The sequence below is a fragment of the Phoxinus phoxinus genome, assembly GCF_949152265.1.
Source record: "Phoxinus phoxinus genome assembly, chromosome: 15".
In the NCBI taxonomy this organism is placed as follows: Eukaryota; Metazoa; Chordata; class Actinopteri; order Cypriniformes; family Leuciscidae; genus Phoxinus; species Phoxinus phoxinus.
In genome coordinates this window covers 28,360,653-28,387,990 of record NC_136890.1, presented here as the reverse complement: position 1 = coordinate 28,387,990, position 27,338 = coordinate 28,360,653, and the positions used below count along the sequence as shown (strand labels likewise).

The following is a 27,338-nucleotide window of genomic DNA, read 5'->3' as shown; positions in this document are numbered from 1 at the left end:
TGTGAAAGAGGCTTTAAGACCTGACACACGCATTATACTGTTTTATATAGCTTAGCCAATATACTTGTCTTCATGAGTGCGCACTTTGGGTGTGAGCACAAAATCTGTGGGAATGAGTAAAATTATCCTCAATACGTGCAATCCCTCGCCAAAATTCAAGCCTTAACACCTGGCGGGTGTTAATGTCAAGCACATACATATACATATATACTGTGTGATGTGACATGCGAGTGAGTAAAGTACAACAAAATTTACATTTCTTCTCAGAGAGTTTAAGATTCTTTTAAAAAGAGAGTTAAAGCATAATTAAACAATTAAATAAATGACAACAAAGTCATTGTCCAGGCATAACAACAATCAAAAAAAAAGTCGAACCAGCTCTTTCCATCCTTCCATTTTGCGGCAGACGACAGATGCGATTTTGCCAGGAGAAAAGGGAAAGTGTCAGCATGTATTAATTTCAAAGTCTGGCTGACAGATGAGTCAACATTTCCTTCCTCCTCCCACCTTCTAAAGCAAAAGGACTAAAGAAAGTGGTCTCTTTGCCAAAGGTTTATCGTAAAGGTAGAAAGGCCACGAGCTCCTCTCTTCGCAGAGCAATCTCCCACAGCAACTGCTCTAATGAGTCTATGCTCACAATTAACAAGAGAGTTCTAATACGGTCCTGTAGCTGGACTAATAAGTTCTCCTGAAGGACCAAATGAGTTTTACCTGCTCTTTACTAAACCCAGGTTTCATGACACACTGAACAACTGTATTAAGATGCTGTTAAAGTGGAATAGTGAGGCGCTAACTACTTCCCCAAATGCATGCTACTGATCTCCTGCCACCTTAGATGAGCTGCCAGCTCTGCAGCCGTGGCAGTGACCTAGTTGTGAGCACTCCAGTCTAAACGGGGAGAGGGAGATGGCAGGTACTATGCCGGAGACAAATTATATATCCTGAAAGTTAAAGTGCAGCTATTTTAAAAAAAAACGTCGAGCTGACTTTGCAATAGAAATGTAGAGATTAAAGCATGATTAGCCACTTTAATGCATCTTAAGGTTCAACAATGAAAAAGCAAATGCTTTGGACTTCATTGTATATATTCGTATCAAAAGCATGCAAACTCGTGCAATGTTACACAGTGGGCACATTCTGTGCAAGTTATGCTATAAAAGTGGCATATTCCCTCTAATGCATCACTATGTTCTCCATGTTCTAGTTTTCGGGAGCACTGAGGTGGGATAATGACTAAGGAGGCCTGGATTCAGCCAACCTCATTAATGATCCAGGGCTTTTGCCGAGTCAGATCGCTGGCACCTTGGGATCCACAAAAGAAACCTTTATCCATCCTTCAAAGAGACCCTGAGGATAGATTTACTTAGCATCTCAGCAATTCCATTGTCACTGGAAGAAATAAACCTTCTTTTGATCAAAGGTAAATTGTCTGATTTCTGCACCACTAGTGGCAATAATAGAAACTGCACAAATAAAGAGATTGCCAAACACTCCTACCGCCAACTTTTTTAGCAGCCTTCGCTCCAGAAGTATTTTCCCATTAATTTTCTCCGTTTACGACTAGGGCTGGGTACCGAGTCTCAATACTTTTTAGGTACCGACCGAAATGTCTCGATACTATCGAGTATCAAAAAAGGACATGTTGTTCGGTTCCAGATTTCGATACCTAAGGAGTTAACTCGTCAACGTCATTGCTGAAACAAATACATATGAAATGCTCAACGACACACATAAAGTTGCTCACGCACATACACGCAAACTCTACACACGAGACGTGCACATACTCATATGAGACGTGCGCGCGCACGCACAAACTCTCGACGCGCATACTTATGAGACGCGAGCACACACACACAAACTCTCCGCACACATATTCATATGAGACGCGAGCACACACACATAATGCCTTAAATATGTGGAAAAGTCGATCAAACGTGTGGGTACATTTCTCCAGGCTCGATGCCAACAGCGCGCGATGCAGTATTTGCGGTAAAATAATTGCTGCAAAGACCGGTACCACGACAAATATGATGAAGACCTTGACAGTGCACGGAGTAAACATAAGAGCAGAAAGTTGCTCCGTCTTTGACTGGTAAATGAAGAGATATCTTGTTGATCACTTCAGTGTTTATATTGCAATAAATAATAACCTACTGAATGTACACTGCCGTTCAAAAATGTGTTGGTTAGTCAATGGAAAATATTTAGTTTTTAAATAAATGCTTTTCTTTTTAAATTTTTATTCATCAAAGAATCATGAAAATATTTATAATAGTTTCCAAAATATTAAGCAGCAAACTGTTTTCATATTTCGGAAGGGTCATTTGACACTGAAGTAATGATTTTGAAAATTCAGGATGTCTTTGACATCACAGGAATAAATTACATTTTGAAATATATTCAAATAAGATTTTAAATTGTAATACTATTTCACAATATTACTTAAAGGGTTAGTTCACCCAAAAATGAAAATAATGTCATTAATGACTCACCCTCATGTCGTTCTAAGCCCGTAAGACCTCCGTTCATCTTCGGAACACAGTTTAAGATATTTTAGATTTAGTCCGAGAGATTTCTGTCCCTCCATTGAAACTGTATATACAGTATACTGTCCATGTCCATAAAGGTAATATAAACATCATCAAAGTAGTCCATGTGACATCAGTGGGTTAGTTAGAAGTTTTTGAAGCATCGAAAATACTTTTTGGTCCAAAAATAACACAAAATAAGACTTTATTCAGCATTGTATTCTCTCCCGGGTCTGTTGTCAATCCTTCACAGTTACGCTGATGGCGTAAGACGCTGATGACGTGTTATCTGGTGCGCCCGAGCTTCATTTATAGACTGAGGGAAACGCACGCTGTAAAAGTGTCTCATCCGCGACATGCACATTTACGCACCATTAAAAAAATAATATCCACGCAAACAATGTAGAATAGCTTGAATATAGCGTGCGTCTCCCTCAGACTGTAAACAAGCTCGGGCGCACCAGATAACACGTCATCAGCGTCTTACGTCAGCAGCGTCACTGTGGAGTCCTGAACGCAGATTGACAACAGACCCGGGAGAGAATACAATGCTGAATAAAGTCTTATTTTGTGTTATTTTTGGACCAAAAAGTATTTTCGATGCTTCAAAAACTTCTAACTAACCCACTGATGTCACATGGACTACTTTGATGATGTTTATATTACCTTTATGGACATGGACAGTATACTGTATATACAGCTTCAATGGAGGGACAGAAATCTCTCGGACTAAATCTAAAATATCTTAAACTGTGTTCCGAAGATGAACGGAGGTCTTACGGGCTTAGAACGACATGAGGGTGAGTCATTAATTACATTATTTTCATTTTTGGGTGAACTAACCCTTTAAGTTTTACTGTATTTTTTATTTTAAAAGAGCAGCTCTTTATAAAACATTTTTTGTTCCTTTGTGCTTTTTTTGTTCCTTTTTGCACTGGCTAAGGAGCATGAGTCAAACTGAAAAAATAAAACCAAAGTTTTTCTAAGATAATGTGTTATGTAATCTTGTTAAAATGGATTTCATAAAATTGGTATCGAAAAAAGTATCGTTCAGGAACCGGTCTCGAAATCAAGGTATCGGTACCGAAATTGTTTGAACGATACCCAGCTCTATTTACGACACTTGGTTAATATTCATTGGTTATAAGCAAGAACATTATCCATCCATCCATCTTCTTCCGCTTATCCGGGGCCGGGTCGCGGGGGCAGCAGTCTAAGCAGAGACACCCAGACTTCCCTCTCCCTAGACACTTCCTCCAGCTCTTCCGGGGGGACTCCGAGGCGTTCCCAGGCCAGCCGGGAGACATAGTCTCTCCAGCGTGTCCTAGGTCTTCCTCGGGGTCTCCTCCCGGTGGGACGTGCCCGGAACACCTTCCCAGGAAGGCGTTCAGGAGGCATCCGAAACAGATGCCCGAGCCACCTCAGCTGACCCCTCTCGATGTGGAGGAGCAGCGGCTCTACTCTGAGCTCCTCCCGAGTGACCGAGCTCCTCACCCTATCTCTAAGGGATCGCCCAGCCACTCTACGGAGAAAGCTCATTTCGGCCGCCTGTATCCGGGATCTTGTTCTTTCGGTCATGACCCAAAGCTCATGACCATAGGTGAGAGTAGGAACGTAGATTGACCGGTAAATCGAGAGCTTCGCCTTGCGGCTCAGCTCTTTCTTCACCACGACAGACCGGTACATCGTCCGCATTACTGTGGAAGCTGCACCGATCCGTCTGTCAATCTCCCGTTCCATCCTTCCCTCACTCGTGAACAAGACCCCAAGATACTTAAACTCCTCCACTTGAGGCAGGAACTCTCCACCAACCTGAAGTGAGCAAGCCACCCTTTTCCGACTGAGGACCATGGCCTCGGATTTGGAGGTGCTGATTCTCATCCCAGCCGCTTCACACTCGGCTGCAAACCGTCCCAGTGCATGCTGAAGGTCTTGGTCTGTAGGGGCCAACACGACAACATCATCCGCAAAGAGCAGAGACGAAATCGTGTGGTCCCCGAACCTGACACCCTCCGGCCCCTGGCTGCGCCTAGAAATTCTGTCCATAAATATTATGAACAGAACCGGCGACAAAGGGCAGCCCTGCCGAAGTCCAACATGCACCGGGAACAAGTCTGACTTACTGCCGGCAATGCGAACCAAGCTCCTGCTCCGGTCGTATAGGGACCGGACAGCCCTTAGCAAAGGACCCCGGACCCCATACTCCCGGAGCACCCTCCACAGGCCGCCTCGAGGGACACAGTCGAATGCCTTCTCCAAATCCACAAAGCACATGTGGATTGGTTGGGCAAACTCCCATGAACCCTCCAGCACCCTGTAGAGGGTATAGAGCTGGTCCAGTGTTCCACGGCCGGGACGAAAACCGCACTGTTCCTCCTGAATCCGAGGTTCTACTATCGGCCGTAATCTCCTCTCCAGTACCCTGGCATAGACTTTCCCGGGGAGGCTGAGAAGTGTGATCCCCCTGTAGTTGGAACACACTCTCCGGTCCCCCTTCTTAAAAAGAGGGACCACCACCCCAGTCTGAGAACATTATAATTTACGTTTATTTCAAAATATTCACATATATATATATATATACATATATATATATATACATTCTTGTTAAAACCTTCTTGTTAAACCGTTATATATTCTTCTTGTTAAACCATTTACTTTTGTGAGGAAGAAAATACTTTAAGTATCATTTTTATTTGCACTACAAAGAGTGTATGTATATTTTTATTATTATTATTAATAAATTTTTGGTCATTTCTTAAGAAGCATAATTTATTTTTAGACTTATTTATTGGCCCGTTGTGGTCTGTGCAATAAATATTAAAAGTTCTAAACCATATATTGTGTTTTATTGTTCCACTGTAGGAATGATAATATTTACATATGTCCCATATGAGAATATGTTCCACATCAACATTAAAATAGTGTAGATTATTGTACAATGTTTTATAATAATAATTTACTCTATTTGGTGTCCATTTAATTGATTCACATATTTAATATTGGGGGCATCCAAGTTATTTAAAATATATTTAAAAAAAAAAGTTTTTTAAGTAACTCTACTTTCCCAGGTAATTATATACTTTTATAATGATGTAATTCAGTAACTAACTCAGTTACTATTTGTGAGAAGTAACTAGTAACTATAACTAATTACTTTTTTAAAGTAACATGCCCAACACTGTTTATTAACATATATTCACTGCGAATTAAACACAATATTAAAAAAATTAATGGGATGTTTACGTTAAAAAACCCTGTTGGCGCTGTATTGTTCAGAAAAACGGGTAATGCATTGTCACCACAAATTAATTGAGCCTGAATATCAGGCCACTCAAACAAAAGGAGCAATTTCCACTATAATGTTTGACTAATCGCTTACATAGCTTACATGTCTCTGCACATAAAAAAAATTTACCTTTGACAAAGATACATTTAATGATGCCTATTAAGATTTAATAGAGCTTACTTAATATAACATGATCGAATCTATTTTCTAGTAAGCACTGGGCAGATATTGCATTTCATTTAATCTATACAGAGTAAGTAAACACAGGTTATAGACAGATCTAATAATATGAGCTCAGGATATCATGGTATACCTGTAATTAAGTTTTGAAATTACCCTTCAGAACTCTCGTTCGGTATTCTTGTAATTCCACTCAATGGCCTCATATTTGCTTTCAGATTTATCCAGTGGTTTTCAAGGAGAGTGTGTGCAAACCAGTTTATAGCTCCCATCAACCTAACCACGACAAGCGTGTGCGTCCCTTGGGCTGAGAAATCCATCCATATCATGAAGTTATCTCTGACTCTGTGATAAATAATAAAAAGTTCCCATGGTATTACCAGGCTGTATAGTGTAAACTCCACAAGGCTGTGGAATACAACCCCCTTCTCTCAACCCAATCTTCCCTATTGATGGGGCAGTGTTTTTATTGTCTGGCCGAGGGAATGTAATGAAAGCATGGCCCTGGTTTACTGGCTGAATTCATAAAACGCTGATCTAAATGTAGGGCCCGCAGATCCCATCTGTCTCTCATTCTGTCTCCTGCTCTCCAGAGCCAGGTCTGAAATGATGCTATCACATATCAGACACACAGGACACCTACGGCACTTTGATAAATATGAAAGAAAATGACAATTACGCCATAATTTACACAATTTAACAAGGGATTTGACCGTTTAGATGTTAAGTAGATCATCAAGATATTCCTATAACCAAAATGTACTTAAATATGATTAAATTATTATGCTATACTGGGTAAAATAGTAACAGCTGTTATATAAATATAACAGTAAATAACATATATTTTATACATACACACAATGTTACAGGTAATCTATGTTTTTTTTTGTTATGAGTGGGGTTTTCATGCATTTAGTTCTGTTCTGTTCAGCTCAGAGTGAATCTATTGAATTTCCCCACATATATGTATATTATATACGTACGTGTGTGTGTGTGTGTGTGTGTATTTTATAATATTTTGGATATAAAATATGATCATATAATAGTAATATATAATATGTATATAGCAAAAGTAACAAGGTTAACATTGAAAAGCTACACAGCTGAATATCAAAAAAGCACATTCAACTATAATATTTATGTTGTGTTATTTTGGATATAAAACAGGCAAATTTCAGTCGAGCACATTCAAATGGGTCTATATTTCTTATACAGACATCATGTGATTGACTGAATCCTCTACTATAATGTCATTGTGTGGTCTGCCACATCAAATAAAGTCCTCCACTGTTTGACCACTGAGCTCCAGTGCGTTTTGTCATCTCATCTTCAAATGCACAGTGAAAATGAGGTGTGTGCCTGGTGGGGATGTTGGCATACGGCTGCGTAGTGTGAGCTCAATCCCCCGCTAGTTCACAGGCAAGTCATTTCCCTCAAGTTTCAATTATAAAAAAAAAAAAAAAAAGAAAAGAGAAAGAAATAAAGATAGAGCCGTTCATCACACGGGAAAAGCTCATAAAGAGCTTTAGTATGCCGACAACATATTGGCAGAAGAGAGAAATGGTATCTTGTAAACACTGGAAGATTTGTTGAATGTTTGAGAAACCTTAGTATTTCAGGCTCAAATTACTGTCAAGGATAAATAATCTCTCGTCTTCTGTAATAAGCGAGTTTTACACTCATAAAAGGTCATAAAGTGGGAACTTGTGGGACATTGTGAGTAATGGTGCTTGAGATTTTCCTACACTCTTCCATCTTGACAATCCAGACGGCGCTGATGAAGACTTTAACATGATGACAGGTGAAGGAGAGGCAAGCAATATGGTGCTTATGAAGTGTAACCAAACTATTTTAAAAATGCTATCAGCAAAAAGGTCAGCGAAATCTGGTTTTCATGTGGAAGGTGTCAATGTCTGTTCACATGAAATCAGATGCTATTTAACGAAACAGCAGCACAATATATATCAAAGTTGGGTAATATTGAGAATTTGAAGAATTTGAATGCCACACAACCCTGCTGTATATTTTGTGCTGTATACGAATGTATCACGGTTTCCCAAAAAATTATTAAGCAGCAAAAACTGTTTGATCATACTAAGAACCATTATAAATACTGATCACATAATTAATAATTGAGCACCAAACCAGAATATTAGAATGATTTCTGAAGGATTATGGATACTAAAGACTGGAGAAATAGCTGGTGAAAATTCAGTTTTCAGTTTTTGCCATCACATTAAAATAGGAAAAAAAGTTCATTTAAATAGTAATAATATTTCACAATATTACTATTTTTTACTGTTCTTTTGATTAAATCCAGCCTTGGTATGCATTAGAGACTTTAAACATTAAAAACAGGGCACGACATTAAGCCTTTCATATGCCTGTCATTCAGACAAGTAATTCTGTCATTCACTTGACCGAGTAAAACAGTTGCTTGTCCAGATTTGTGTGTGTGTGTTGTAAATATAATTTATTCTAAAGCAATATTCTCATCAGTGTTCAAACAGCTTTGATATAATTAAATCTGCATATTATAATATCCGCACCTTTAAAGGGCATCCCCCCACCCCCCAAAAATTATATTTTACTTGTCCCTTCAAAAAATCCACTTGTCCCGGACAAGCGTTAATGTCAAACCCTGTTAAAAAAAAATATATATTTTTTTTCAATATATATATATATATATATTTATTTATGACAGGATTTTAATTTTATTGGGTGCATGAACTATCCCTTTAACACCGCACCGTTACTGCCAATGGAAAGCAGATGGTAAACCACAATTAAAGGGTTGCTCTATTATAACCAGGCATATATCCAGATGAGTGATGTAAAGTTCTGAATCAGGTACCTGGATAGAAGTAGTTGGGCAATGCCGCGAAGTCCCAGCAAAGTATGCCAGATCACACAGTGTGCAGCATTCCCAACAACCTCACACCCAGAACCAGCCTGAAAGATAGTGATCGTGGTCGCGTTTGCACGTTTACCTAACTTGCATAATTTCTTTAGTGAATCTGGCGCTAAAACAATGCAAAAAGCACTATCAACAGCACCATTCATTCTTTGTGAACGCTCCCAGCATTGTATTTTAAAATCTCGTTCTGCAAGAAATTCCAGAAATTCTTGGTATGCACAGGAATTTGGCTTTGTGGATAATGCTACGAAAACAGGGACAGAATTAATTTCAGGCTGATTCGTCAGGTCTGCTCTTGGAGCACAAGTGACATTTCTATAACTAACCTGGATAAGCCTGCCCTGTTCAGTCTGCAGAGTGCTGAGCTCCTGTCCAATGTTGCCCTGGCCTTGTCTCAGAGCGTTGTACTCCATCTTCAGCTGACTGGCATGGGCGGACAGTTTGGCCACCTCCTCTGCCAGTTTAACAAGCAGAGCCCGGTCCTGCCCTTTCACTGACTTCAGATCAGTGTCGTGGTCGGTGAGAGAGTGCAGCAGTGAGGTTTGCACGCCCTCCAGACGTAGGAAGTTATTGTTGTAGTCGGGGCAGTTGGGGTCAATGAAGATGTTAATGCGGGAACCGTCGCCTCTCTCGATGGTTACCAGGGCATTAGCCTCATCCTGGTTAGAGCTGATGAGAGGGGGGCCATCGGGGCCGCTGGGCGCTTGGTAATGGTTCATCAGAAGGATGATCCCGGTTACCGTGACAGCCAGTAACACGGCAACAAAGAGCAGGATGGTGCATAGGAGATAGCTACAGCTCATCCTCTGTTGAGAGTGTGAAAAACAGACACAGAACAAGATGCATTAGTATACAACAACAAAAAAAACATGTCTCAAAAGAAGCATTAAAATGACCAGCACATCATAGACAGACGGAAATGTGTTTTTTTCTTTTTCTCTTCAATACATTTTAATCTTAAATACAACTCTGCGCTGATTAAACTTGCAGGAGGGCATATCAAATCTGACATATACTGATAACACAGATTCAAAAGTAGGTTTCCCACAACTGCAGCTTACAAATTTCTAAAAATCCCTGTCGAGCATTAAACATGCAGGAGATGCCTCTTGAAAGTTTAATCTGCTATTATGTAACACCTGAAGACTCCTGAATGCATAAATTCAGGCTTTTCACAAAGGTGTTTATAAAAGACGGGAAAATGAAATGTATTTGCCTGGTTGCCTAAGACCTAATCGCCATCCCTCGCTCCAGATAATTTAAGTCAGGATGATAGTATTCACAGCGCATACATGCAGCAACAACCAGTAAGAAACTCAGGATTTTCTCTAAGCCCAGACTTTCAGAATTGGGGATGTTCTGATAAAAGAATCACGGCGAAAGGAAACTGATATTGATTGTAATTACATTTCCATTTTTGGTGCACTATTTACCCTTTGAATCACTATAAAGCTAAAATGCTACTCATTTAATATGTTTAAGAAGCAAATCAACTATTCACTGTGCGAGAACGAGAAAGATAAAAAACAGATAAAGCATCAATTACACATAATGTGTCTCCTTTGCTCCTCATTATATTGTAGGGCTGATATATAATGTAAAATATATGAAATTACTCACATCATCATTATGACTTCTGGGACTTCTAATCAGAAAAAAAATCTATGCATACATTTACATAACCCTTGCAAAATGTTCTAGATAAAATGGATCATAAAAGCTGCATGCTATTTTTCTAATTACTGTTATTGTTAACCAGTTTACATACCCTTGAATCTTAATAATGTGTGTTGTTACCTGGATGACAACTGTTTTTACTGCATGTTTTGTGATAGTTGTTCATGAGTCTCTTGTTTGTCCTACTTTTGTGCCTACTCTTCTTCAGAAAAGTCATCCAGGTTCTGCACAATCTTCAGTTTTCTAACATCTTCTGCATATTTACCTATTCAGTTTAAAGATCATATTTTTTCATTTAGTATTGCTCTTCAGAACAACATAAGACATGTATATGGTTCAAATACAATCTACCCCGATCATCCAATTCAAAATGTTTCCTATCTTTTTGAGTTTTATGTCTATAGCCTACATATTTTCAGAACAAAACACTTTATATATCAGGGATATCATTTGAGAAATAAATTACATGATATGCTGATTAAGAAATCAAAAACAACAAAACAAAAACTATATAGACACTGAAAAGACATTATACAATAAGTAATTTAACATAACTGACCAATAGTCCACAGCAATCAATTTTGCTGTAGAGTTGGGAAGGGGACATGATTAATTTCCTTCATTTTTGTAACACAAAATTGACAGGATTACTTTAAATACAGTCTTCAGACATATCAAAAACACTTATGCATGCAAGCATGTTTTCCTCTTATTGTGCATTAAAAATGTAGCATGAAGCCAAAGCCGATGTACATTAGGAGGAGGGGCGGCAGAAGCTCATTTGTGAACACTTTACACTGATTTCTGTGATTGCCCAGGGCCCGAGCGGTGGGCTTGAATATAAACGACAAGATGAGCAGTGTTTCCTTTGAGGATCTAGGAAGGCAAATCCCCACAGGGCAAAAGACTAGAAACCACATATATAAGCCTTACAGCTCAATATTACGGTTTGGTTAAGTGCCCAGAGTTGACAACTCTCTCATCCACGCGAGTGTGTGCCAGCGTGTAGACGTGTCTGTGTGTGTGTGCATACAGCAACAAATGCAGATATAACAACAAATGAAGTGAAGAACATTTGATGGGAAACTAGGGAATGCCACGCAGGCACTGGAGAGGGCTTGCTTATCATTTTGCTATGTCTTTTTATTCAGGGGGAGCCTGCATCGCTCGCCCCGCTGTTATAAGTGCCACTTCAATATTCCACTTGACAGCGGGTGCCGCTCCCTCGCGAGAGCTTCGAGTACATTTTCTACATTTACTTGTTGTACTTTTACATATATGCCAGAGTGACTCAATGCCCATGTGCCGTAGTGCCATTTATGATTGAAATTAAATCACTGACACTGAGGCTGAAGCAGAGCACAGCAACAATAAGACTCTGCTTTCCTGGTCGGGCCAATTGTTCAGATTTCTATTTGCAGTTCAGAAATATATTCACTGGCCTAGCACAAAAAAATATTATAAATGTAAACATTTTATGAATATATAGCATTTACATTCATAATTTAAAATGATTAGGCTTTTTAATATTTGTGGTCACACTTTAGATTAGGGTAAAATTCTCAAAATTACGACTTTTTTAATAGATAAATAAAACTCATCTATTAAAGCCAAATTAATTTAAGTTTAAAAAGTTGCCAACAAGTGGATTTTTGTCACAGAAAACCAAAGTTTTAGGCATAAAAAATGCATGTTCATTATGATAATTTCAAATAATTAAGATATAGGCTAGTGATGGAACAATTAGGCAAGTCACAGTTATGTCAACTGGCCCCAAACATTATCACATTGGCCAACTTTACCAATTGTAAAACAGGGTGCAAGCAGCAACACCAAGGTCAAGGGTTTGATACACAGGGAACACATGCACTGATCAACCATATAGCTTGAATGCACTTTAAACTACTTTGAATAAAATAATTTGCCAAGTAAGTCAGACATTTCCATTTGAAGTTAAATCACCAAGTGTTGTACACCTGCATATATGCAAACACACTCACGGATACAATAAAAATACATATACCCTCTGAGATGTTGATTTAACAGTCACTACTGTGAATAATGGCCCTTGCTCTGATGCAAAAATTCCCTGTAAAAGACATCTAAATTTACGATAGCTGTGTTTTGTCCCTGAGTCATGGATATATTATTCTGCAGAGGTTTTATATTGTATTTCCATACGTGTGATAAAGAATCTCTTCACAAGACACCTATGAACAAAAGCAAAAGTGGAGCCTGGTGAAGAGGGCCCTATTCCTGCAGTCCCCCTGCGTCGAGCACAGGCATTGTCATATTTATTTTAAAGATAATTAATGTGCACAAAAGACTCCAGCCTACTTCATCATGCAGCACCAGATGAGAGCGGTCTCAGATCAATTTGTTACAATGAAGCAACAATACCTGCTGTCTGCTGGAATTAACCGGGCTTATATCTGACCCCTCCAATGTGAGCATATCGCATACAGCCGCGTGGCAACAAAGACGCGGGCGAGACCCGACTTTTCCCTCCAGAGCAGCCCTGCGAGAAATCCTCACCGACACAATGAGGCAGCAAGCTCGTCTATTCTGTGTACAAGTGCCCCATCAATCTTGCTCTTCTTCATTGTGATAGAGCCTCTCTACGGGTGTTTAGGAGAAAAAACTGGGACTCGTAAACATTGGGCCGGCATTCCACGACTTGCATCTTAACTAGGCCACGGGCCCCGACAGTAGCCGCCTTCAGAGGCATCTACGCACCTTTACTTCCCTCTCACAGTCTAGTGGGCAGACGGTATTCAGATGCCCCCTGAACAGACACAGGTTAAGATTAGAGGGCCACGCTCAGCTGAGCGCAGACAATATTTGATAAGGGCTTTTATCTGTCGCGCTGAGACGAGGCTCTTGAATGAGGAGAGGTGAAACAGAGGAGCTGCGGAACAAAAACACCACCGCATTATTTCCACCGCCCACCTTAGACCTCTAAGACCCACAGCGAATCGACACTGATACCAGCCACAGGAACTGAGAGGTAGGTCAAACGCGTTGACACGAAGGGAACGTCACATGACAGAGCTGGAGATTGCTTATTCGGGGAGATGCAGGTGAGGTGTCAGGTTCTCCTCTTGACATTGGCTCTCCGACAAGAAAAAAAAAAAAAAGCACAGAGAAAGAGTCTTGCTATTAGAAATAACAATAAAATCTACATAATAGCCCAATAGTTTCTCCCTGACAGCAATGACATTAAACGGACAGCAAATTAAAACCAAATCATAATTAATGTTAAGTTAATCATCTCTGTCTCTTCCTTGGTTGTGGAAAATTTGGATTGAACTGGCCACACCCCACCGGAGGTTGATTTGAATTTGAATTCAAATTGAATTGGAATTTAAAAGGCATTCTCAATTCAATTCTGAATGGTACGAAACCTTGGTCTTCTCTAAACTTTCAGGACATATTGAGAAAGATCCTTCAAGGATCCATACTGGAGGACAGGGGTGTTTATTGGAAATCATATCAGATAACTACTTGGGCGCCGCAGGGTTCTTCTGTTTATTTCATCAAGAAATTTAAGAGAAACATCTGAGAAAAAGTTAAAATATAATTGAAGAACTCCATTAAGTCTCCAGAGCTATGGAAAAGTAACCTCCAAGCAATAAAAATGTCCTCAGGGTGGTTTTGCTCATCATTAGTTTAATTGTAGGTTATATAAGTTGAAATACCAAGGAAAATTGTCTTTTGACTGGTCTTCTCTCTGTTCTTGAAACAAAGGATTCTCTTTTTGGAAGGGTCAGCATCCCTTGAGACACATATGGTTTAATCATAACTCAATCAATAAATAAAACCTGAACCGCATTCGTTGGGTTTGTGTGTCCTTCTAATCTTATGAATGCAGCTCTGCTGATTACAAATCATGAGAATGTGAACTGCCTCAGGTTCATATTGGTTTTTCAATGAATGCATGTGTTCTGAAGGGTTTTCAATACAATGAACAGCCAGTTAGATTGCAGGCAATTTCAACAGTGATTCAAAGGCTGTTAGGGCATAGCTTCATTTTAAGGTCAGAGCTTTTAAAGTCACTTTTTAGGTGTCACATGTTCTAATAATCGTATTGCAAAGATGACCTTGACACAAGCATGGTTTAAGCATATATCAAACTACACTAAGCTTTTGAAAGTAAACGTTCATAGAAATACAAATCTAGGATATGTATGTAGCATGTGAGAAGACTACGATGTGAATAGCAGAGATATTTCAAAGGCTTAGCAGTCATTGTTAATTCCTTATGCCCTTGAAAATATGTAATTTCTAATGTCAACGTGGTAACCATTATATCATTTACTTTTAAATGTATTTATTGAACTGGTTATTTTATCTATAGTGACAAACGTAGCACAAATCAAAAGTAAGTGTACTTGCATTGAGCTTCTGAGCGTTCAAAAGTAGGCAAAATTGATTCCGAACTGTATTTTACTTTAATATTTGTACCAGTGGTCAGTTTGTTTTTACTTGGCATAACTACAAATAACACAAGTATGTCAACATTTACACAAACAGTTTGTTAATACATGTGATGGAGCACCATCTTTGTGAAACAGACTGTGAGCTACTGTTAATATCCACACTTAATGGATAAACAGATGGAAAAAGATTTAAACATAAAGACATAATAATGTCTTCGTACATGCGAGATTAATAGTCAGATGGACAGCACTCCCAATCAGCACCCGATAATAGACTTGATGATGTATACCACAACATTTGCTTTAGCTCAGGGGTCCCTTTATCTTGCAAATAAAATCTACCGCTCCTGCTGAAATATTGGGGTGCCTCAAGGCTCTAATCTAGGCCCGACCTAATCTTCTTATAAGAGCTTAAGTTGGAAAGATGCTCTCTCTGCGCACATACATTCAGAGGGTGAAATAAAAAGGCTGGCAGTCAGACATATGTAGTTGTTTACTTTTTCCCCTGAGGTACAGATCTCCCTGTTTTAAGAGTGCTGGGTATTCATTAACTACTGTACGGGTCTTGATGAGTGACCTTTTAATGTTCTCAATGCTTCAGCAGAAAACCAATCCCAGACAGACAAAAACGCATCTGCTAATGTGTGTTGACCTACTAATAGCATACATCCAGAATATAGGGTATTTATATTCATTAGAGTTGAGAACCGAGAACGGGGTCTTAATCAAAACTTGTTCTATTCTTTTTTTTAAAAAAAGCTAAATTATTTCTATGAATTCTCGGTCTGCTAATGACTTTTAGGCATGCATTCTTTTACCGATGCAGATAGTCGTGTACCAAAATACTCATTCAATGATGTCGCAACACTGCTACTGAATTTATAAAGCTAAACATACAGCACAACTAGTATAGATTTCCAAACAATTAACTCTTTGACTCTCAATTGTTGCTGCCATGGTTTAGATCAAGGCTTCATCTGAAGACCCCTAGAGCACTTTCAAACCCCTTCAAAAACACAAGTCTTAAATGTGGTCAAGCTCCAGTTGTTTTACAAATTAGACACTTGTAAGGCCAAACGCCTGAAAGCATCGCCCGTCAACACGAATTAAGGGATCACTACGCTGTTCACTCTGAATTACACAGCAACCCGAGGCCTAAAAAAATATCTTGTGATACAACTTTAAAGCAGAAATCCCAACGAGTAAGTCTTAGCGCTTTGGGCAGACCAGATGTAGGGGATTATTCTTAATCTGCAAAATGGCCACACAACTTTAGCACTTCTTCTCCAGTTCATTTATCACTAACGTCGCATGGCAGTAAGACGCGGGAAGCACAGACTCACTACGAGATCCGCACTGCCGCATCCACACAAATGCGTTCACACAAACCAGCACAATCTGCTGGCTCAGAATATGTGGCTTCATTAGCCGGTTTGAAATGATAAATAGTTTACTGTGCGTGGGGTGGGGGGGAGGTCTGTGCCCGAGGCTGTCAAAAGCAGACTGTTCCACCAGCTCCACCGAGGCTATTAAAACAGCATCGCACTAAAGTGTGAACTGCTTTTCTGAGCCAATAGGTGATGACATCCTGAGAAGGGGCCCTCTGTGTATCTTTGAAACATCTCACGAGCATCTCCAAAGCAGATAACAGCACCTCGCCAACAATCTGAGGAGTTACTGGCGGGTCAAAGCACTGCGACATGCTCATTATAGCCTGAGGTGAGCGATAAAAATAATTCTACTTCCTGCATAGGGTGAGAGAGGTAAACAAGGCAGGGGTAATGAATTAGCATTTGTAGTGCACTTTGTAGTACTCGTAGTGCGCTTACAGTTAATTAAAATGAAAAAGAAACCATGTTTTTTCAAGCAGAGAAACTTCAAACTGAGAACTACAGAAGTGCAGGTCAAGATACAGCACTCTTTGTATAAATATTGCAGGGTTTCTTTGTCTATCAGCACAGTGTGACGTTTACTGAAGGCATTTTCAGAGAAGCTGCAATACTCTGAGCTCTGCATCTTCTCGAAGGAAATAAGCGGGTGCCACAGAGAGCAGAGGAAATAAACACTTCAATGGTATATATTGCTTCATGAAATTGCTGCCATGTGCTGCTAACGTGGATCTGAAAACTTGGCCATCAATTTTTTATCATAATCCTCCTGCACTGACCCTAAACCTCCGTTCTTCAAACCTTAGATAACTTTGACTTGTGTGTGTGACTGTGTGGAAAGGTATGTCTGCTCTCTCTTGTAATGACTGAGACAAATCAGACACAATTATTTGTTATATTTAACAAATAATCTTTAAAACTCACTCTGGGATCTATGGACCCATCCCCCAACTAGGGCAAGAAGGGCCTCAGTTACCATGACTCCTCACTGATAAGGTTTATTGCTCTAAAAAAATGTGGTCACAGGGAAAAAGCAGAGGCCATAGAAAAGACCCACAGCCCTTAAAACAGACTTTCCAGCATTCATTTACAGACAAACTGATCTATAAATTAACATGCACCCCAGGACACTGTGTGAATGATTTACTGTGTCTTTTGATACTATTATGTCTTTGATACTATGTAGGCTATTTTATGATAGAACCAACGGTCAATGAAACCTCAATTTTACCATGTTTGTTCTCTATAACCAAACATGGATGGTATTTTGAAGCACTTTGAGGTACTTTGAAGTTCGAAATGATTGTGTATATATGTCGATTGCTGCGCAACATATTAGTATTACAAGAATCTTAAATAGTTTCTTCATCAGCGACCAATCAAGCTGCACATGTAAGTGAGCACACTTGAGACGGATTCATAAATCCTCCCAACAGAGGAATTTCCCGCTTGGAAATTCCACCTTTCTCATTGGTCAAGCCAACCCAGAGGGGTGGAACCTTTCTCAGGCTTTATATGGCCTCTACACAAGCCCTTACCTCTCTTGGCCTTCTCGGTACGTTCAGGTCGCTGTCCTGCATGGCCGCACCAGGCCCCAGGGCAGCAGGCCTTGACTCACAACCAGCCATGTGCTCATTCAGGAGAGAGAGGACTCTCTCAACCACAACAGAATCAAGGACAACATCAGGAGTTTGGCACAATTTCTTCATTCAATGCAGAAGAAGTCCATCGTAACTCCAACCATCAACTCTTCCGACTTCCCCCCTTCTCCAGGTTGCTCTGCGTGGCCTCTCCGGCTCAGGGCCGGCAGGCTACAATCTGTACTCCAGCCACGTGCTCATGGAGAGAGAGAGATAACTTTCAACCAGAACAGAGTCAAACAAACCATGCCAGTTCATCACCATTTCCTCCTTCAACGCAGAAGAAATTGATTGAGACTCATGAAACCATCAAAATCCTTCTTCAGGAACTTCACGAAATGCTTTCACTGCAAAGGCCATGCAAGTATACATTTAACGAGGTGCTCTGAAAATAACAAGCTGATGGTTCTTTAGTTAAATGGATCTTTTCCATAGTTCAATTTCCTGCGTCCAGTTTCATTCTGCCACTTATCATTTTACCCATGTATGTGTGATTGTTTGTGTGTATGTGTATTTAGATTAGTTATGTTTGTGATTTAGTTAATAAAACTTGTGCACAATATGTATTTTTTTTCTGATTCTCTGCTTGCTGAAGTGTTCACGGGACGAACTGGTTGATTGATTGTAAAATTAATTTGACAAAATATACATAATTATTACAAGTTATAATTGATTATTAATATTTATTTTGAGCAAATTTGCTACACTGTTGAATAGATCTTGCCTTTTAAGCTATAGAAAAGAAAGCTCAAAATTGAGCTCTCTTTAATATCTTAATTGTTATAAATAATTCACTAAAGACATTTATTCAAAAACACTATTTCCTTGAAGAATTAAACAATTGTCTTTCCTTATGAGAGAGTCATTCACAGAATCAATTCATTCAAAACTGTTAATTCTGCCTTGGATTGTTTGGAAATATGTTGACTAGCAATATTGTGTCTACAAAGTAGAGAACCAATTAGGTTCATTCTCATGTTACGCAGCACGTTTGAGCTTCAGCAAGAACCAATGAAATTCATTCTTGTGTGTTTCGCAGGACGTTTCAGCTTTCATAAGAACCAATGAGGTTTGTTCTCGCCCGTCAAGCAGGTTTGGCTGAGCTTCTGTTTATGTTCGCTGATCAATGTTTATATGTGAATAAAAGCCTAAATAAAATCTGTTCATCATATAAAGCAATCGAGTCTCTTTGGACTAAACCGCTCAATTTATATGGATTAGTTTTACAATCTCTTTATAAACGTTTTGAAGCGTCACAGTGGTAGTTGCTTAGCGTTCAATGGAGGGACAGAAATCTCTCAGATTTCATCAAAAATATATTAATTTGTGTTCTGAAGATTAACAGAAGTCTTACGGGTTTGGAACGACATGAGGGTGAGAAATTAATGACAGAATTTTCATTATTGGATGAACTATCCCTTTAACACCAACTTTTTCTTTAATTAACCATTGTATAAAAACATTACCATACTCGCATTTGTGTGGCAAAATATTCACTGAGCTTAATATATTACAGAAGAAACATCTGCATGAGCTACGTCAGAGCGACCTCTACGAAATAAACTTTAAGAGTGTACACATTATCATCAAGTCAAAGTATACATTTACTGCTATATACAACAGAAAGTGTTTACAACTGTGTGTCCACTCAACTGACTGTTGACATGATTTAGCCTCAGCGTGTGGTGTGTGTGCGGCTTGTGTATGCGTAACTCGGCAGAGTGGCAAGCAGCAGTGACAGTGCCTTCTCTCTGCAGGCTTGCCTGTCAGTGCACTCCAAGGACAGGCAGCGATGTGTGCAGGCAGCGATTTGTCTTTCAGGCCTCTTCTGGGCTCCAGAGAGCTGCTTCTGCAGGGATGCCATAAGTCACCATTCACACTCTTCCTCTCCGCTCCCTAATGGCTGACACACAGAAGTCAGCTCGGGCTTTGCTCTGACACGCTGGATCAAAACTGCAGGGGACAAAAGATCAGCTTGTACACACATAAACACACACACGCACGCATGGACCAACGGATGCCATTTGAGAGAAAGCAAATGCATGAGATGTAAAAGCACGTCTCATTTGTATGATGCCAGCAGTGAGCAAACATCTCAAAATGTTATTTTGCCGTGTTTGAGAAGCAAGTGAAATGTTGTTTCGGATGTCTTGTGCACAAGGAGAATATGAGTTCTACATCCCTCATGCAAAAGTTCAAAGGAATGAGACTTTTCAGGAGAAATGCATTTGTGACATTTAGTCTGAAATAAACAACATTGCAGAGGTGCTTTTTATAATTTTACTGGAACATCACAATGGTTCTCAAGTGCTTTGTTTAGTGGAAACTAGAGACATTTTCAGTATTCATTTCAGCAATTTTTGAAGAAAGACAAATTGGTAACACTTTACAATAAGATCTCATTTGTTAACATTTGTTAATGTATTAACTAAAATAAACTAACAATGAGCAATACATATGTTACAGTATTCATTCATCTTTGTTAATGTTATTTATTAAAAATACAGTCATTCATTGTTTGTTCATGTTAGTTCAAAGTGCTTTAACAAATACAACTTTTGTAATTTTGTAACATGTAATGTATTAGTGAATGTTGAAATTAACATTAACTAAGATTAACAAATGCTGTAGAAGTATTGTTCATTCTTAGTTTATGTTAACTAATGTGAACTGATAAAACCTTCTTGAAAAGTGTTACCGAGTCATCTAGTGTTGTTATTGTTAACTAAAACTATCTAAAACTACTGAAATTATCAGAAATAAATTGTTTTTGTTCATTGAAATAAAGATGAAATAAAATGAAATATGAATGAAAAACTTAAACGGAAAAAAAAAAATGGAATTTCGAAATTTTGCCTTGGCAACTAAAATATAAAAATTGGCAAATAAAAAATTCTGGCCAATTTTTCTTCCTTTATACTTCACTGGCAGAACATTTTGACTTTAACTGGGCCAGTACCATCACAGGTACATCTAAGTGCCTTCCCTAGAGAGAGAAATCTCATTCCAAAATGTATTTCAAATACTTTTGTTTCATACTAAGTATACTACAAATTTATTAACATACTTACTGACATACATATTGCTCTGATATATCAGTATATATATTAAGTATATAAATATGTATTAGTGAATATTAGTACGTCAACGACATGAAGGTGAGTAAATTATGAATTTGTATTATTTTATTCTATCTATCCCTTTAAAGTGTGTTGTCTGTTAATTGTCTTTCTCTATTACCACATTCAGTTCAGACTGCTACAGTACTTAAACAAACAGAGGCTCTGTTGAATAAGAAACATTATCAAAAAACCTTGGGAGAAACCAGGCTCAGTCGGGGGCCAGTTCTCCTCTGGCCAACGATCGAACGGAGTATGATTATGATTCAGGCTAATGTATTAAATGTAAAATCATTTAAATATATATATCTTTTTTTTGGTCAAACGTGAATTGAATGTCTCTTCTTGCCGAGAAGTGCTTTTTTTAATTACCGTATTCCTTTTTTCCAATATAGTGGTTGTGCATTCCTACTTTGGCACCGTGTTGATTTTCTTGTAAACTGTAAAATTACATCAGAATTATAGGTCAGAAGTCAGATTGGATCAGAACATTCACAATATTTATCCAGTTCCATCTGGTTGGAGGTCGGAGTCATCATTGTATAATTATATAATCATTGTATAATTATATGCTATGATATAATACAAGAGGCCACACAATTTCAAAGGTGAGGCAAGATTTTAGTGTTAAAATTCAGCAATCGAGAGAGAAAAAATTGTATCACTCACGGGAAGTCACAGCTTGAGGTATTTAATAATGGTCATTTACTTCTGTTACAGAGCGGCATTTTCCCCCAGAAAGCCATATTTAGAGCCTGCCAGGAAAAACTACTGGGAGAAAATGTCTCGCTGAAACAATTCATGATATATTTCCATAAAACCTAACCGTATTGTAAAGGTCAGACAAAATGTTTTCAAGTCGCATTTTTAAAAATACAAACCAGAAGGAACAGAAGGATACGGTCAATCAAAATCGTTTTAAAATTCAGCGTATTATGGGCAGACATTCAATATCGAAGCTTTCACACACTTACGATCACCATCACGAAATGCACTTCGCTTTAAAATGGGGACCTTCAAGAATTAGCCGGTAATTTGAGCACAAAACCCTCTGAATGGCATGCGTTTTGAACCCTGGCATGTGCTGAGCATTTAAAATGACACAGCCGGTTAGGGCTTCACAGTGCAGAAACTAATTAGATTGTCCATAATGGATTCCATCTCACTTTATATGATGCGACTTGACAGCTGCCAAAGCTGTTGTGAAGTACTGTATGAAACTGTTGTGTGTGTGTGTGTGTGTGTGTGTGTGTGTGTGTGTGTGTGTGTGTGTGTGTGTGTGTGTTTGTTTGAGAGGGTGTGTGTCTGCTTTATTGGCATTAGCATGTGTCTGAGTATAATAATTCGGCCCCTCATTTCTGGCTTTCCACGTATGATGTGTATATGATTCCAAAATCCCTGTTAGTCGATGGCCAGCTCTCCGCAGAGGTCAAATCCATTTGCGCCTCCTGCAGGTGGCATCACACCAGGACGACCCCGGGTCAGAGCGGCACCGAAAACAGCCTTTTAAAAGCCATCAGAAATCCCAAGCCACATGCACAAACTCAAGGATGTTATGTCAACACAAATGCACAGTAACAGTAAAGGTGGGCTGGGGTGAAATAATGCCACTTGTTCGCCTAGTGACGGAAGCAGATTGAACAGATTCTGGTGACATGAAGATACTATTTCGATTCAATTGCTTTGGTGATCTTCTGTCAGTCAGCTTTTGACGTTTATAACTTAGAGTGTGACACAGCACTTCTCACTGTTTGCATTCTACTATGCCTCATACACACACAACCAGACCAATCACTTCACAAGTGGGCCATTTAACAGGTCGCTTTTGTTGGATGGTAAAAATCCTATTAATGGTCACAAAATGGTTTACTGAAAAGGCTTTATGGTTGCTAGGAAAGCAAAACAATGTTTCCACAACAAATTTTCAATGATGACCAGAGAAAACAAGAGTTGAGAGAAAAGGCAATGCAGTACGAAGGCGGCACAAGGACTTCTCCTAGCAACTTGAATGAGGACCTGCAATCTCTCTCGAACTGTGAGCCAAGATTAGGTTTCAAATAGCGTCACCAATGGCAAAAAAAAACAAAAAAACAATAACTATAACTATTTCACAGACAAGGTTTAAGCGTAGTCCAAGACTAAAATGTGTGTTTGAGCTGTTTTAACTGAAAGCAACTTGCACTGACATATCATACCATAAGATGCACACCAGCACGTTTATAAAAGCTACTTAAATGCCCTATTTGAATTTCGGCCTAATCCTGGCTTAATCTAAGCCCTGTCTGTGAAACCGGGCCATTAGTTTTCAGATTGCTCCCGTTATTTTGCATGAAGAAAATAGACCTGATGATGATGTGTTTTCTGTCAAAGAAATCCTTTCCTGCCCTAAAGCCACCAAACTGAGTGTCAGCCCACAGGAACTTCTACGGCAATGTCTGCTTGCAGAAATAATTACCGTACTTCAAACAATAAAGCTTGAGTCGTGTTTTGGTGAGATGTGATATGAGGGAGACATTAGTCTGATTATTTTTTCCTTCAGTCCAGTCAAATGAAGAAGGTTGTGGTTATTTTACTAGGCGTCACATTCCAATAAGTCACTATATGTATCCGTGGTCAGTGTAAAGTTGGTCTGCACTGGATTTTGGCCAGGATTTAGTCTTAAGTTTACAAGAGGCTAAAACAGATTAAGTAAATCTGTAAATGCCTTGTTTCCTAGCCACTATTGACAGCACAGGTTTGGGGAACTTATGGAAAAACTTGACTGCGACACTACAGGGAATCTATAATAGCAGTCAGTGGGTGGTTGACAGAAAGCATGCAGCAGAGCAGGACCGTCGTAATGAGCAATGCTTTAAATATAAAGGTCTGTGAGACATTATGCAGGGGAGAATGGCCATTAACATCCTTTCTATATGGCTTGAAGCAAAAAGGAGATGTCAGCAAAGGCCCGGATTTCCAAACGTAGACCCCATCATTACTGTTATATCTGCAGAAAACCATCTCCTCTTCAGTTCATTTTGAGAAAGAATTATTAGGGCCCAAGCCTTGAAAAGGCGAAGGCCCTATTGTTTTCCTTCGGATTATTATTATTATTATTATTATTATTATTATTATTATTATTATTATTATTATTATTTTTCTTACGACTATTCGGGCACTTTTGGGTCTCTTAACGTGCTCAAAAACTCTTGAAACTTTGCACACAGGTCAGAACCCGCGGCCATTAGAGCCGGACTGAAGCTGGTACCCGGGCGTGGCAGGGGGGCTCGACAGCGCCCCCTGGAACGGGGTCCGAAAACTTGGTCCATAAATCAAACACGCTTGCATGTAATAATATGAAAATCGATATACTTATAGATCTCATCGGTTCATATATCCTTCGTGCTTTTACTTTTTACGCCAGCCCAACAGGAAGTCGGCTATTTAGGGTAGTTTAAAAACGCATGTTCTGGCATTTGAAATACTCCTCCTAGAAAATTCAACCAATCGCCACGAAACTCGGTGTGCATGAAGTCAAGACATGGAGGATGAAAAATTGCCAGGGGATTTTTGATATCTCGAACGGTTTGGCCGTGGCGAGGAAACAAATTTATGGCGAATATTGGAAACAGGAAGTGTGTTATAACTTCTGCATACATTAACTGATCTTGATGAAACTTCAGCAGTGTGTTCGCTGTAAGAGGCCGATCACATGGATGTGACTATTGTGAGTCAAAGTTATAGCGCCACCAACTGGCAGCAGGAAGTGTGTCACTTTCAAAATGCTTTAAAATCACCCTCTTATTTTTACCCGATTTGCTTCAAACTTCATCTGTATAATGTAAACACACGGCAGATGTAGACCTGTGAAAGGATTATTGATATCTTAAATACTGTTGCCACGGCAACGCATCAAACTTTAATATTCTTTTTTAACGTTTTTGAGACTCTTAACATGCTTGAAATTGCATGAAACTCGACAGACACTTTACATTTATTGCCTAGTACACTTGTGCAAAGTTTCAGAAACGGGCGTGGTAAGGGGCTCAGTAGCGCCACCTTTAATAAAAAATGGGGTATTAGTTTTACCTACAGTAACAAAAATCGGTATTTATATTTTTCTCCCCGAGCCGGACAACTTTCTAATTTACAGTCATTAGCTCCGACCAACAGGAAGTCAGATATTTTGGTTTGAATGTGATTTGATGGGAATTTTGCCAGTCTCTCTCAGTGTCTGTGTGTGTGAGAGGAGGGGGGCTTTATTTTAACCCTTTCTCTGCTGTGTGGGACTTCTCGGGCACTTTTGGGGCCCTTAACGTGCTCAAAAACTCTTGAAACTTTGCACACAGGTCAGAACCTGCGGCCATCAGGGCCGGGCTGAAGCTGGTACCCGGGCGTGGCAGGGGGTCTCAACAGCGCCCCCTTTAACGGGGTCCGAAAACTTGGTCCATATATCAAACTGAATATTGCATGAATTAGTATGAAACTCGGTACACATATAGATCTCATCGAGCCGAACAACTTTCGTGCTCTAAGTTTTACGCCAGCCCAACAGGAAGTCGGCTATTATGGGTTGTATGAAAACGCACGCCCCTGGAATTTGATATACTCCTCCAAGAAATTTAATTTGATCTTCACCAAACTCGGTCAGCATGAAGTCAAGACATTGAGGATGCTAAATTGCAGATGGATTTTTGATATCTCGAACGGTTTGGCCGTGGCGAGGAAACAAATTTATGGCGAGAAAAGAGAAACACGATGTGTTATAACGTCTTCATACATTAACTGATCTTGATGAAACTTCAGCAGTGTGTTTTTTGTAAGAGGCCGATCACATGGATGTAACTAATGTGAGTCAAAGTTATAGCGCCACCAACTGGCAGCAGGAAGTGTGTTACTTTCAAGATACTTTTGACTAAAGTGGGGGGGTTATTTTTACCTACAGTCACAAAACTCGGTATGTATATTGTGCTTATCGAGCCGGACAACTTTCTCATTTACAGTCATTAGCTCCGACCAACAGGAAGTCAGATATTTTGGTTTGAATGTGGTTTTGTCTCTCTCCGACAGAGTTCCCCCTGCCATTCTGTGTGTGTGTGTGTGTGTGTGTTTGTGTGTGTGTGTGTGTGTGTGTGTGTGTGTGTGTGTGTGTGTGTGTCTGTGTGGGGAGGGGAGGGAGGGCACACACACAGACAGCCCCCCTGTCTCTGTGTGTGTGGGGAGGGGGGCAGAAAGACTATTAAAAATAGGTATATTGTGCCATGTAGTGTTTTATACTATGTATACATGTGTTTTTTCTTTTAAACAAGTGTTTTGAAGTACAGTAATTTCAATGAATATATATACCACACTTCATATGAATTTTTGGTCTTGTGTACTTACAATGGCTGCTGATTTCATGTGTCCGTTACCGTTAAGTCCATGAGACTGTAGGGTGTCTAATTTTTCATTTTAGGTTTCAGAAGGGTGTTCACGCATACTTTGTGGTTGATATGTGCCCTCGATGCGCACTTTTGCAGAACCCACACTGATGCAAGCTCTAAAGCAGACTTCTTCTCGACAGTCAAAGCGGAGTTACGTTATTGCCCGTCGTGCACAGGAACCCTAAAGGCACCGGGGTGGCGGTTTATATATATATATATATATATATATATATATATATATATATATATATAAATAAATATAGCTGCAAGCAGCGATGGAGGGCCCAAGCCGGTGGACACCGCCACCTCGGTGCCTTTAGTGCAACTAAAGGCACCGGGGTGGCGGTGCCACCGGCTTGGGCCCGTAATCGCTGCTTGCAGCTATATTTATTTATATATATTTATGATTGTTCTGCTCTCAAAAAAAAAACAAGAAATGGTGAGTTGTGTTTGACGTTGAAAAACCACTAGATCACTGATGTGAAACTACTAACTGCAGTGCAGTCAAAAAACATATGTTGGCCTTTGTGCACACAATACATCAAATTGTCACAGTCTTCGTCTGCACCTGTCTGTTTTAGTCTGCACTACACTTCCCAGAATCCCTTGTCTCCACACCTGAACTCACTCCCTCAATTATCCACCCGTTCATCGTCATCATCTGTGTCACCTGTCTTCACCTGTGTTTCCTTGTCTGTTTCCCGCCACCAATCTGTTACCATGGACACTGATCACTTCCTCACAGCTGCCTGTCTTTTGTAT

General features: G+C 39.5%; 1 protein-coding gene across 13 annotated transcripts in view; it reads right to left on the bottom strand.

The window, feature by feature from the left end:
* The window catches only part of fibcd1a (fibrinogen C domain containing 1a), a 153,104-nt gene that overhangs the window by 66,242 nt on the left and 59,524 nt on the right, over positions 1–27,338 (bottom strand). For 12 of the 13 annotated variants that reach the window (XM_079636975.1, XM_079636970.1, XM_079636979.1 and 9 more), the window contains one exon: positions 9,238–9,717. In XM_079636975.1, coding sequence (XP_079493101.1) covers positions 9,238–9,717 — 480 coding nt within the window. Of the gene's footprint in view, positions 1–9,237; positions 9,718–10,708; positions 10,842–27,338 lie in introns of all 13 variants that reach the window. The other variant, XM_079636973.1, reaches the window with a different exon arrangement.